The sequence below is a fragment of the Miniopterus natalensis genome, chromosome X, assembly GCF_054644295.1.
Source record: "Miniopterus natalensis isolate mMinNat1 chromosome X, mMinNat1.hap1, whole genome shotgun sequence".
Lineage (NCBI taxonomy): Eukaryota > Metazoa > Chordata > Mammalia > Chiroptera > Miniopteridae > Miniopterus > Miniopterus natalensis.
Window position 1 is genome coordinate 71,361,743 of NC_142103.1, and position 14,092 is coordinate 71,375,834.

General features: G+C 39.5%; 1 protein-coding gene across 1 annotated transcript in view; it reads left to right on the plus strand.

The window, feature by feature from the left end:
- The window catches only part of WNK3 (WNK lysine deficient protein kinase 3), a 139,065-nt gene that overhangs the window by 85,721 nt on the left and 39,252 nt on the right, over positions 1–14,092 (plus strand). Inside the window, exon 12 of the mRNA XM_016215182.2 lies at positions 2,160–2,307. Coding sequence (XP_016070668.2) covers positions 2,160–2,307 — 148 coding nt within the window. The remainder of the gene's footprint in view (positions 1–2,159; positions 2,308–14,092) is intronic.

A 14,092-nucleotide genomic window follows, 5' to 3' on the forward strand; every position in this document is an offset into this window, starting at 1 on the left:
TCTCATTTAAGTTTCAAATGTATTTATTGGGATTTTTGTATTTATTGGAATATCTTCAAACTTACTACAGAAAAAAACCCTGAAAAATGCCCTTGACACAGATAAATTGAAAGTTAATCTATCCTTTCATAATCATATTGATTTGAACCTGCAAATTACAATTAAGTTAGAATTAATCATGCTAACCTTTTGCACATCATTCTTTTTCATTTTTAAAGCAAAATTTTGGTGTATTTCATTGATGAATTGATATGGAGATATAACTGACATACAGCCTTATATTTCGAGTATACAACATAATGATTCAATATTTGTATATATTGTGAAATGATTACCACAGTAAATCTAGTTAACATCCCTCACTTCACATAGTTACAGAATTTGTTCCTTGTGATAAGAACTTTTAAGATCTACTCTCTTAGGAACTTTAAAATATGCAATATAGCTTTATTAACTATAGTCACCATGCTGCACAATACATCCCCATGACTTATTTATTTTATAACTGGAAGTTTGTACCGCCTTCACCTATTTTGCCTGCATCGTGCACCCCACCCCTGTTTCTGGCGACTAGCAATCTGTTCTCTGTATCTATGAGCTTGGGTTTTGTTTCTTGTTTACAGATTTCACACATGAGTGAGATTATATGTATTTGTCTTTATATTTTCTGACTTATTTCACTTACCTTAATACCCCCAAAGCCTACCCGTGCTTTCGCAAATGCCAAGATTTCATTCTTTTTCGTGGCTGGATAATATTGCATTGTATAATATATACCATATTTTCTTTTATCTTGTTTTAATTTGTTGTTCTGCCTTATTCCTGCCTTTCACACCTAATCTATCACCTATTGAGTTCATTACATAAAAAGATACATTTTGAGTGAGAATTAATTTCTAGAAGTATTACTTGAATCTACTAATAAGAAACCTCAAAACAAACAAGATAAAATTGATCAAGAGCCTGGCCGGCATGGCTCAAGGGTTGAGCATCAACCTATGATCCAGGAGATCAAGGTTGTTGGATTCCCGGGCAAGGCACATTCCTGGGTTTCGGGCTCGATCCCCAGCAAGGGGCATGCAGGAGGCAGCTGATCAATGATTCTCTCATCATTGATGTTTCTCTCTCTCTCCTCCTCTCCTTTCCTCTCTGAAATCAATAAAGATATATTTTTTAAAAATTGATCAACAGGGTTCTCTGATAAAAGGTTCCATAGAGGCCTATCACTGGTGGTGTTTTTCTTTCTCTTCCACTATTGTGAGAAAATGTTTGTCAAATAAATACAACATGGTTTCAGTTTTTTTTAATAACTTTTTAGAACAGCTTTATTGAGATATAATTCACACAGGATTAAATTCACCCATTTAAAATATACAGCTCAGTGGCTTTTAGTATATTTACAGAATTGTGAAATCATAACTTTAAAAAAATATATATGTTTTTATTGCCCTAGCCAGTTTAGCTCAGTGGCTAGAACGTTGGTTTAAGGACTGAAGGGTCCTGTGTTCGATTCTGGCCAATGGCACGTACCTCAGTTGCATGCTCAATCCTCAGCCCGGTCAGGGCAAGTGTGGAAAGCAACTAATCAATGTGTCTCTTTCACATTGATGTGTCTCTCTCTTTCTCTCTCTCCCCCTCCCTCCTTTCCTTCCACTCTATCTGAAAAGCAATGGAAAAAATACCCTCAGGTGAGTATTAAATAAATAAAATATGGTTTTCTTGATTTTAGAAAGAGAGGAAGGGAGCGGGAGAGAGATAGAAACATTGATTAGAGAGAAACATCAACATCAATTGGCCGCCTCCTACATGCCCCCTACTGGGGAATCGAGCCTGCAACCCAGACATGTGCCCTGACCAGGAATTGAACCAGTGACCTCTTGGTTCATGGGCCGATGCTCGACCACTGAGCAACACTGGCCATACTGAAGTCATAACTTTTAAAACTTATTGTAATATTTATTTTCCATAAACTCATTATTTATGATTTCATAATTGGAAGGTTTTCTTAGAATTTTAATATCAGTATGAAATGATTCTAATCATGAAGGGATTTCATATGTTAACTCTGATTTGGATTATATATTAGTCTTTGAGAATCACAGATTAATGTCTCTTCTGAGAAGCTGAATAAAACTTGCTTTTATGTTTTTAATTACTAGTTTACATCATGATGTGGCAGCTGTGAAGGAAAACACCAATATCCCTGATAATCCAAGTGGAAATGGCAAACAAGATCGGATCAAACAGAGAAGAGCTTCCTGTCCTCGACCAGAGAAAGGGACTAAATTCCAGCTTACTGTCCTTCAGGTCAGTGTGTAAATAAGGGTGGGTTAAGAGTGCATGTAGAGGTCTGGGGGGTCAGGGATGGGCGATATTACTGTGGAAGTAGGGTGTTATGAAACTCTCTAAATTAACTTTACCTCCATTAAATTTTTTTCAGATAAAGCATTATGTATTAATTGTTAAACTTAGGAAATATAAGAAAAATGTAAGGAAAAAAATAAAAATCACTTGTACTCTCAGATATAGTTCCTGTTACTGTTTTAGTTTGTTTCATCACTTTTATTCTGTATGTATGTACAATATTTTACATTAAGATTGTAATACTACAAGTGATAGTGACAATTTATTGAATTATTTTGTGGTAGACACCCCAAATGTTATACATTTGTTGTATCATTTAGGTTTTTTAATAACCTTGTATGATATACTTATATTTACAAATGAGAATTACAGAGATAAAGTAATTTGCCTAAGGTCATTCAACTAGTAAGCCATAGTCATATCTGAATACAGATTGGACTTTAAAGCCCATATCTCTAACCAATATAGTATAGGTTTTGGATGGATGCTAAACCTTATATAAAATTTTATATCCTGCCTTTTTAAAAACTTAACATATTACATATATTTTATTCTGTCATTAATTTTTAATAACATTTTAAATGGCTACCTTAGTCCGTTGTATAGAGATATAATAATTTAATCATGCCTTCAGTTGTTTTTCATTTAGATTGTTTCTTTCTATTTGTCTGTCCCTTTCTGCTAGTCTGTCTTTTTTCTAACTTTCTTTCTCTCTTTGTGTCTATCTGTCTCTCCATCTCTGTTTCTGCAGCAAACAGCCTTGAGCCATACACCTTTGTACATATCCCTGATTTTTTCCTTATGTTAGATTTCTAGAAGTAGAATTAGTGGGTCAAAGAGTATGAAGATTACATGTTGCTAGAACACTGTTCAGAAAGGGTGGACCAGTTTACATTTTCATTAGGAATGCATTTTCTTTTGATTAAAGAGTCAATTTGTGGTATTAAGAGAATTTTGGAAATAAATGACTAAATTTAGATCTTTGCATTGCAGATAACTATACTGACTTACAACTTTTCTTGGCCTTGTTATAAAAGTTGTGTTCGATTTTCTTCCCCACAGAATCACTTTTGAAACTTAATTTTTGCTGAGTAATTTGAGCCTTGGATTTCTCATAGAATAGTGGTTTAGGCAGGATTTCAACACGGGAAAAACAGTTTTATTAGATTCTGAAAAACTTAAACCATTTTTTCCACGGATTGTATGTGAGCTCATATAGATGTTCCCTCTACCATTTGCACTGAGAAGATAGTGATTGACTCTTTTTTTTATAGGTAGACATTTTTGTTTTGTTTTATTGTTCAAAATATTACAGATGTCCCCTTTTTTCCCCATTGACCCTTTCCAACCCACACCCACTCTTCTCCCTAGGCCTTCACCACACTATTGTCTGTGTCCATGGCTTATGCATATATGCATATAAATTCTTTGGTTAATCTCTCCCCACCCACCGAGCCACCCACCAATCCCCACCTTCCCTCTGAGATTCGTCAGTCTGATCCATGCTTCCATGTCACTGAATCTATTTTGTTCATCAGTTTATTAAGTTCCTTAGATTCCACATAATAAGTGAGATGATATGATGTTTGTCTTTGACTCTGCCTGGCTTATTTCACTTAGCATAATACTCTCCAGGTCCATCCATGCTGCCCCAAAGGATAGGAGACCTTTCTTCTTTACAGCTGCATAGTATCCCATGGTGTAAATGTGCCACAGCTTTTTTATCCACTCGTCTACTGATGGGCACTTGGGCTCTTTCTAGATCTTAGCTATTGTAAATTGTGCTGCTATGAACATAGGAGTGCATATATTCTTTCTGATTAGTGTTTCAGGATTCTTAGGATATATTCCTAGAAGTGGGCTCACTGGATCAAAAGGCAGTTCCATTTTTAATTTTTTGAGGAACCTCCATACTGTTTTCCATAGTGGCTGCACCAGTCTGCATTCCCTCCAGCAGTGTACCAGGGTTCCCCTTTCTCCACATACTCGCCAGCACATGTCATTTGTTGATTTGTAGATGGTAGCCTACAATTTAATTTGCATCTCTCTCATGATTAGCGATGTTGAACATTTTTTCATATGTCTTGGCCATCTGTATGTCCTCTCTGGAGAAGTGTCTATTCAGGTCCTTTGCCCATTTTTTAATTGGTTTGGTTGTCTTCCTCTTTGTGAGTTGTATGAGTTCTTTGTACACTTTGGAAGTTAGCCCCTTATCAGATACATCCTTGGCAAATATGTTCACCCATACCATGGGGTTCCTTTGTATTTTCCTGTGCAGAAGCTTTTTAGTTTGATGTAGTCCCATTTGTTTATTTTTTCCTTAGCTTCTCTTGTCCTAGTTGATTTATCAGTGAAAATTCCACTAAGTGAGATGCCTGTGACTTTACTGCCTATGTTTTTTCCCAGGATTTTTATGGTTTTGCGACTTACATTTAGATCTTTTATGCATTTTTAATTTATTCTTATGTATGGTCAAAGTTGTTGATCTAGTTTCATTTTTTTTAATGTAGCTGTCCAATTTTCCCAACAGTATTTATTGAAGAGACTGCCTTTACTCCATTAAATGTTCTGGCGTCATTTGTCAAATATTAACTGACCATAATTGCATGCGTCTATTTCTGGGGTCTCTGTTCTGTTCCATTGATCTATATGTCTTTTGTTGTACCAATACCAGGCTTTTTTGATTACAAAGGCTTTGTAGGATAGTTTGATATCCAGTAAAGTGATTCCTCCCATTCTGTTCTTCATTCTCAAGATGGCTGCGGCTATTCGGGGTCTTTTTTGGTTCCATATAAATTTTTGGAATATTTGTTCTAGTTCTGTGAAATATGCCGTTGGTATTATAATAGGAATTTCATGGAATCTATACATTGCTTTGAACACTATGGACATTTTAATGATATTAATTATTCCAATCCATGAACATGGTATATTCGTCCATTTGTTTATATCTTCCTCTATTTCTTTTTTCAGTGTCCTGTAGTTTAATGAGTACAGATCTTTTACATCCTTGGTTAAGTTTATTCCTAGGTATCTTATTTTTTTAGTTGCATTGGTAAATGTGATATTTTTTCAGTTTCTCTTTTTGAGAGTTCATTATTTGTGTATAAAAATACCATCGATTTCTGGGTGTTAATTTGGTTTCCAGCTACCTTGCCGAATTCATTTATCAAATCTAATAGTACTTTGGTGGAGTCTTTAGGGTTTTCTATGCACAATATCATGTCATCTGAAAGTAATGACAGTCTTACTTCCTCCTTTCCAAGATGGATACCTTTTATGTTTTCTTCCTATCTGGTGGCTGTGGCAAGGACTTCCAGTACTATGTTGAATAAGAGTGGTGAAAGGGGACAACCCTGTCTTGTTCCTGTTTTTAACAGAAATCATTTTAGTTTTTAAACATTGAGTAAGATGTTGGCTGTAGGTTTGTCATGCATTATCATTATTATGTTGAGGTGTGATCCCTCTATTCCCACTTTGCTGAGAGTTTTTATCAGAAATGGGTGCTGGATTTTGTCGAATGCTTTTTCCACATCTATTGATATGATCATAAGATTTTTGTCCTTCATTTTGTTTATGAGCTGTATCACATTTATTGATTTGCAAATATTATACCAGCCTTGCATCCCCAGAATAAATCCCACTTTGTCGTGGTGTATGATATTTTTAATGTATTTCTGGATCTGGTTTGCTAGTATATTGTTGAGGATTTTAGCATCTATGTTCATCAGGGATATTGGCCTGTAATTTTCTTTCTTTGTAGTGTCTATCTGGTTTTGGGATTAGGATGATGCTGGCCTCATAAAAAGAGCTTGAGAGTTTTCCCTCCTCTTGAACTTTCTGGAATAGTTTGAGGAGAACAGGTGTTAATTCTTCTTTGAATGTTTAGTAAAACTCACCTGTAGATCCATCTGGTCCAGGACTTTTGTTTGCTAGGAGTTTTTTGATTACTGCTTCAATTTCATTAGTTGTTATCAGCCTATTCAGGTTTTCTGCCTCTTCCTGATTCAGCTTTGGAAGACTGTGTGTTTCTAGGAATTTGTGCATTTCCCCCATGTTGTCCAGATTGTTGGCATATAATAGCTCATAGTATTTTCTTACAATCCTTTGTATATCTGTTGGGTCAGTTGTTATAAATCCTCTTTCATTTCTGATTTTACTTATTTGGGTCCTCTCTCTTTTTTCTTCATGAATTTGACTAAAGGTTCATCTATCGTACTTATGTTTTCAAAGAACCAGTTCTTGGTTACATTGATTGTTTTTGTATTCGTTAAGTCTCTATGTCATTAATATCTGCTCTGATCTTTATTGTTTCTTTCCTTCTATTTCCTCACGGCTTTTCTTCCTGTTCTTATTCTACTTCTTTTAGTTGTTGTGTTAGATGGTTTAGCACAGGTGGGGTTTTTTTTGTTCTTGAGGTATGCTTGTACTGCTATGAACTTTCCTCTCAGGACTGCTTTTGCTGTGTCTCATAGATTTTGGGTTGTTGTCTGTTCATTTCTGTTTTTTTCCAGGAAGTTGTTGATTTCTTCTTGATCACATTGGTAACCCATTCATTGTTTAATAACATTCTATTCAGCCTCCATGTTTTTTAATATTTTTCAGTTTTTTTTATAGTAGTTGATTTCTAGTTTCATACTGTTGTGATCCGAGAAATTGCTTGATATCATTTCAGTCTTCTTGAACTTGTAGAGACTTCCTTTGTGCACTAACATGTGGTCTGTTTTTGGGAATATCCCATGTGCACTTGAGAAGAATGTGTATTCTGCTGCTTTGGAATGAAATATTCTGTAAATGTCAATTAAATCCATTAGATCTAGTTTGTTATTTAAGGTCTCTGTTTCCCTGTTGACTTTTTTTTTTGTCTTGATGATCTGTCCAGTGATCACAGTAAGGCATTAAGGTTGCACACTATGATTGTGTTGCTGTCTGTCTCCCCCATAAAATCGACCAAGAAATTTTATATATTTAGGTGCTCCTATATTGGGTGCAGATATATAGAGATAAAGATAGAGACAGATATATAGATATATATACACATATACATATATATACACACACATATGTATATATATACACATATATGTGTGTGTGTATATATATACATACATACATAAATATTTTTAAATTAATCTTTATTGTTGACAGTATTACAGGTGTCCCATTTTTTCCCCCAATTGACGCCCTCCCCCTCGCTCCCACCCTCTTCCCAGGCCTTCACCCCGTTATTGACTGTGTCCCTGGGTTATGCTTATATGCATATAACTTCTTCGGTTAATGTCTTCCCAGCCTCCACCTTCCTTCCCTCTTTCCTCTGAAATATCATCATCTGTTGTATGCGTCAATGTCTCTGGATCTAATTAGTTCGTCAAATTCTTTTGTTCATTAGCTTCTTGTTAAAGAAGACCCTTCAACATTTCCTGTAGTTATGGTCTGGTGGTGATGAACTCTTTTGGCTTTTCCTTGTCTGAGTAGCTCTTTATTTGGTAAATGATAGCTTTGCTGGGTAGAGCAATCTTGGTTGTAGTTCCATGTTTTTCATCACTTTGAATAATTCTTGCCACTCCCTTCTGGCCTGCAAGGTTTCTGTGGAGAAATCAGCTGACAGTCATATGGGTGCTTCCTTGTAGGTACTTACCTGCTTTTCTCTTGTTGCTTTTAAGATTCTCTCTTTGTCTTTAACCTTTGGCACTTTAATTATGATGTATCTTGCTGTGGGCCTCTTTGGATTCCTCTTGTTTGGGACCCTCTGTGCTTCCTGGACTTGTAAGTCTATTTCTTTCCCCAGGTAGGGGAAGTTTTCTGTAATTATTTTTTCAAATAGGTTTTCCATTTCTTGCTCTCTTTTTCCCCCTTCTGGCATGCCAGTAATACGAATGTTGGGCCTCTTGAAGTTGTCCCAGAGGCTCCTTATACTATCTTCATATTTCTGGATTTTTTTTTTCCTTTTGCTCTTCTGGTTAGGTGTTTTTTGTTTCCTCATGTTCCAAATTGCTGATTTGATTCTCAGCGTCCTCTTCTCTATGTTGATGCCCTGTAAATTATTCTTCATTTCAGTTCGTGTAGCCTTCATTTCAAATTGGTACTTTATTATGTTATCGATTTTCTCAGTTATTCCCCTAATAGTCTGCTTAAACATCCTTATAAACAAAATTCTGAACTCTGTATCTGTTAGCATGCTTGGTTCTATTTCATTTAGTTCCTCTTCTAGAGATTTCTTCTGTTCTTTCCTTTGTGACATGTTTCTTTGCCTCCACATTTTGGCTGCTTCCAGGTGTTTGTTTCTATGTATTAGGTAGAGCTGCTATGTCTCCTGGAATTTGTAGAGTGCCTTTGTGTAGTAGGTGTCCTGTAGGGTCCAGTGGCTCAGCCTCCCTAGTCACCTGAGCTGGGCCTTCTAGGTGTTCCCCTGTGTGGGCTGTGGGCTTTGACCTGTTGTAGTGGAGGCTTGGTTCCTGTTGGCTTTACTGGGAAGAATTGAGCCCCCGGACAATCAGCTGTGAGGACCAGCTGCAAGAACAGCCAAAGAGCTGCTGTGATGGAGACACCCCTATGGAGCAGGATTTACTTCAGTGGGGCTTTGGTGTTCACCAAGTGCGCCCCTTGAGTGTGTCACTCGTGGATGTGGTAGGGTTGTAATCTAGCGTGGTTGAGTCTATCCACCAGGTGCACTCTCTCTGGGGCTTCCCTGGAGGTACAAAGTCAGCATCTGCCAAGGCCTTGCCCAGGGCCACCCAGCATGAGCTACACAGCAAACCGTAGATGGCTGCTACTTGTGCTGGGCTTGGCGTTGTCCAGGAGAGGCCAAGCTGTGAGCCAATGCAGCCTGCGGCTAGTCCCAGGCCTGTGGCCGCTTATCAAGCCGTATTGGGCACTCTGCTGCTTGTTTTAGAGGATTTAGGGAAGTCCTAAGCATGAGGCTCGAGAGGCCACTTGCGCAGAAAAGCCACTGGAAATGGCCTGGATGAACTTGCAGGTAGGGATGGGCGAGTCCTCCGGGAATCACCTGGGTGGGGCCAAAGTTGTGAGTCAGGTCCTGGGCATTCAAATATGGTGCCTGCCTGCCAGTTGTGTGGGGGGAGGTGTTGCCAAAAGAGCAATGGCCTCTGCCAGCTCTTCTGTCTGGGAGGAAGCTCCCCCTCCAGCACTCACCCCAATTTCAGGCAGGTTAGTTCCTCCCCAAGTGTCCCAGGTTCCTTTCAAGCTGCTGTGGGCGCTGGGGCTCAGAGGGAGCGGGTCTGAGTGAGTCCGTGTGCGGTTCCTTTAAGGGGAGCTGCCTGGGGCTCCCGCAGCCTCTGGGATTTTCAGCAACATTCCCTGCTGCTTTTCATAGCCCGAAGTTGTGGGAATTTCTCTTCCCGGCCCTGGAGCCCTGGACTGGGGGCCTGGTGTGGGGCTGGGACCCCCCACCTCTCCAGGAAACCTCCTCCGCGGAGATATCCCTCCTGGTTTTAAACTGTGGCACCAGGTGTTGGCCCCTGGCCACATCTCCGCCCGTCCTACCAGTCTCAATGCTTTTTCAGTTCCCTGGTTTTAGGGCTTCTGTTCATCTAGATTTCAGGAGGCTCTGAGTGATGATGGCTCTATATTTTAGTTGTAATTTTGATGTGGTTGTGGGAGGCGGCGGGTGCAGCTGTTACCTACTCCGCCATCTTGTTTTATCTCTCGGTGCATATATATTTATAAGAGTTATGTCCTCCTGTTGGATTGATCCCTTTAGTATTATGTAGTGACCTTCTTTGTCTCTTGTTATGGTCTTTATTTTGAAGCCTATTTTGTCAGAAATAAGAATTGCTACTCCAGTTTGGTTTTTTTGTTTCCATTTGCATGGAATATTATTTTCCATCCCTTCACTTTCAGCCAGTGTGAATCTTATGCTCTCACATGGGTCTCTTGTAGACAGCATATATATGGGTCATGCTTTCTTAGCCATTCAGCTACCCTATGTCTTTTAATTGGAGTATATATTCCATTTACATTTATGGTTACTATTGATATATACTTATTTAATGCCATTTTTTCCCCTTTATACTGATGTACCTTTCTCTCAATTTCTTTTTCTTAAAGCAGTCCTTTAGCATTTCTTACAATGCTGGTTTTGTGGTACTGAACTCCTTTAGCCTTATTTTGTCTGTGAAGCTCTTTATTTCACCTTCAATTTTAAATGATAGCCTTGCTGGATAAAGCAGTCTTGGTTGCAGGTTCTTGCTTTTCATTGCTTTGAGAACTTTTTGCTACTCTCTTCTGGCCTGAAGTGTTTCTGTTGAGAAATCTGCTGTCAGCCTTATGGGGGTTCCCTAATAGGTCACTGCTTATCTCTCTCTTGCAGCCCTTAATATTCTTTCTTTGTACTTAACATTTGCCATTTTAATTATGATGTGTCTTGGAGTGGGTCTCTTTGGGTTCCTCTTGTTTGGAACCCTCTGTGCATCCTGAACTTGTGTGTCTTTCTCCTTCATCAGCATAGGGAAGTTTTCTATCATTAATTCCTCCACCAGGTTCTCTATCCCTTGCTGCTTTCCTCCCCCTCAGAGACCTCTATGATGCAAAAGTTGTTTCCCTTTATGTTGTCCCAAAGTTCCCTTAAACTGCCCTCATGCTTCTTAAGTGTTTTTTCTTTTTGCTACTCTGGTTGAGTGTTTTTTCCCTACCTTATCTTCTAATTCACTTATTCTGTCCTTTGCTTCATTGAGCCTGCTTTTAATTCCTTCCAGTATATTCTTGATATCAGTTATAGTATTCTTCATTTCTGCCTGGTTCTTATTTATCATATCTAGCTCTTTTTTTCATGTTTTTCACTAAATTCCTGGACCTTTCCTTTAAGTGTCTTTTGGTTCTCATTAATTTCCTTGAGCATTTTTATATCCATTACTCTGAACTCTATTTCTGATAACTTGCTTAACTCCATCTCATCAAGGTCTTTTCTGGCAATTTTTCCTGTTCTGTACTTTAGAGGTTGTTTCTTTGTCTCTCCATTTTGGTGGCTCTTAGTGTTTGCATCTGTGTATTGGATATATTTGCTGTCTCCTAGTCTTGTGTGGTGGGATTTTGTAGTGAATGTCCAATGGGACCCAGAGATGTGTTTTTCTTATTCTTCTGAGCTATTTGCTCTATGTGTGTCCCTTTTGTTGGTGTCTCTTTTGTGGGTTCTTTGGGCTCTCTTATTGTGATTGGGTCTAGATTTTTGTTGACCCCTTCTTGGGAGGATTCTTCTCTCAAGTTGGTGAACTATGAGGCTCAGCCACAACCACATCATGTTAGCTGTTCTACAGGTGCTGAAAGGGCAAAGCAAAACACAACCAAACTGCTAGGAAACAAACAGTAACTTACAAAATATCCTGACAATCACAATGAAAACATTGCTAGGGAATGTAGAATTGGGAGCATAAAACAAGAACACAAATGCTAATGCAAAAAAAAGAGAGAGAGGGAGAGAGAGAGAAAAGGAATATTATTTGGTAATAGTAAAAAAAAATTTAACAATAATAATAGTAAAAAAATTAAAAATAATGATAAAATTAAAAGTAAAAAATAGAGACGCTACTGGAAGATAGAAGGGGCAGAGGAAAGATTCTGAAAGAAAAGAAGGGCGAGCAAAAGAATAAGGGTAGAGTGTAGGAATAGGAAAATGCCTAAAAAAATAAAAATAAAATAGATAAACACAAACGAACAAACAAAAAGATAGGAATACAGATAATAAAAAGGGAGGAAAAGAAAAGAAAAAAGGAAAGAAAAGAAAGTTATACCAGTGGAACAAGAGAAAAAGAGGTAAAGCAAGGGCAAGGAAGGAGTCTAATAAGTGATGATACGGGTGAAACACTAGAGAAAAGCAATAAACTTATTGGTTATGGTTATAATGATAACATCCCAGCAATAAAACAGAGAATATCAAGAAAATCTTGATACTAGAACAAAGAAACAAAACACAACAAAGCAGGAAAAAAAAGCAAAGCAAGACAAAACAAAATTTTTTTTAAAAAAAAATATCTTTATTGATTTCAGAGAGAGGGAAGGAGATGGAAAGAGAGAGAGAAACATCAGTGATGAGAGAGTCATTGATCGGCTGCCTCCCACACGCCCCCAACCGAGGATCAGTCCCTCAACCCGGGCACGTGCCCCAACCGGGAATCGAACCCCGATCGCCTGGATTCTAGGTCGACGCTCCACCGCTGAGCCACGCCCGGCCTGGCACAAGGCAAATTTTTAAAAATTTAAAAACAATTAAAATCTTTAAAAAGAAATTTTTTTTTCTCTTTTCTAAAAAAAAAAAAAGAAAGAAAGAAAAAGGTTAATCAGGTGAGTTTCATCTGGGCAGCTTATGCTGTCTGAGGCTCCCTGTTTTATATGCTGATTTCATGTCTCCTGGGAGGTACTTGTCTGTCAGCCAGTGTCAGGGACTGTCTAGGTTTGGCTCTGGTGTCCGTAGGTAGTTGGCTGATCTGAGGCTCTCTGTGGACCACCTCCACCTGTGAGCTAATTTGCCTCCCCCTTGTGGTTTCCTGGTCATACTGCAACATCTTCTGAAGAGTCTTTAGGGTGCAGGATGGCTAGTGTACCTGGGGATATTGCTCCCCTTACATAGAGGTTTCACTGTCAGGCACTCACTGTGGGGAAGTTAGTCTGCTTCAAAGCCAACTCCTCAGTCTCTACCTTATCCTCCAATTCTAGTTCCCCATACAGTGGCCTTTTCTGTATGGGCAGTTTCAGTAGCCTGGGCTCAGTGGGTTTGATTTTAAAAAGATTCCTGTGAGCACGTTGCCTCCCCAGCCCCCAGTTGGGGTTTTAAGCTTTTCCTCCAGTTCCCAAACAATAGTCCCTGAGAGTCTTATTCTTGTAATGTCCTCCTGTGAGCTGTTCTCCCTCCCCCCGCAGGCCTGTGCCCTGTGGGGTATATCTGGGGCTTCAGTGAGCTGAACCCGCCCCTTTCCTGTTGTGGTGGTGCTCCTAGCCTGCAGGAGAGGTAGGCGTGCTTCGCCCCTCCTTTCCCAGGTGGTTGGATAATCTCTCAGGGAGCTCAGTTTAAACTCTCCATAATGCAGACATAAATCCCAGCTTTCGCTTGTCTGTCTCCCTAATGCAAGCCTGGTGGACTCCTGTTCAGCAATCAAAAACTCAAAAATGCACAAAGCAACACAGGCAGAGAACCTGCCCTATGAGGTCCCGGTGCCACTGCGCCTCAGTACCAAACAGGATAGGTAACAAAGTCAGCCCCACTCAGGTGCCTTGCATAGCTGATCTCACTGAAGCTGGGGCAGCTCCTTGTGCACTATTGTGGCTCCACTCAGAGCAGGTCAAAAATCTCTTACTCACCCCACCGGCAGTTCTGGGGGTTGGAGACCCGATCTGCCCCACTTGCAACTCCAGAGACTGGAGACCAGTCTTCTGGTGGCTCTGATTCATATTCTCTCTCTCTCTCTCTCTCTCTCTCTCTCTCTCTCTCTCTCTCTCTCTCTCTCTCTCTCTCTCTCTCTCTCTCCTTCTCGCTGTGGGAGGTCTCTCTTCCCCTTCCCCATGTGACACAGTTCAAATGCTTTCTGCGGCTCTATACAATGCCTTACAGGAAAGCAGAGCGTCCCTGTAGGTGGCTGTTGGGTGCGTCCCTCTGGCCCCTTTCTATTCAGAAGCCACACCCTATGGGACAGCCTTTCCTGCAGTCAGTACCGGGGTGAGTCTCCTGCCCCTTCTGCTGCCATTAGGCCTGTTGTTTCTCTGGGAAGTTGTGGTCCCC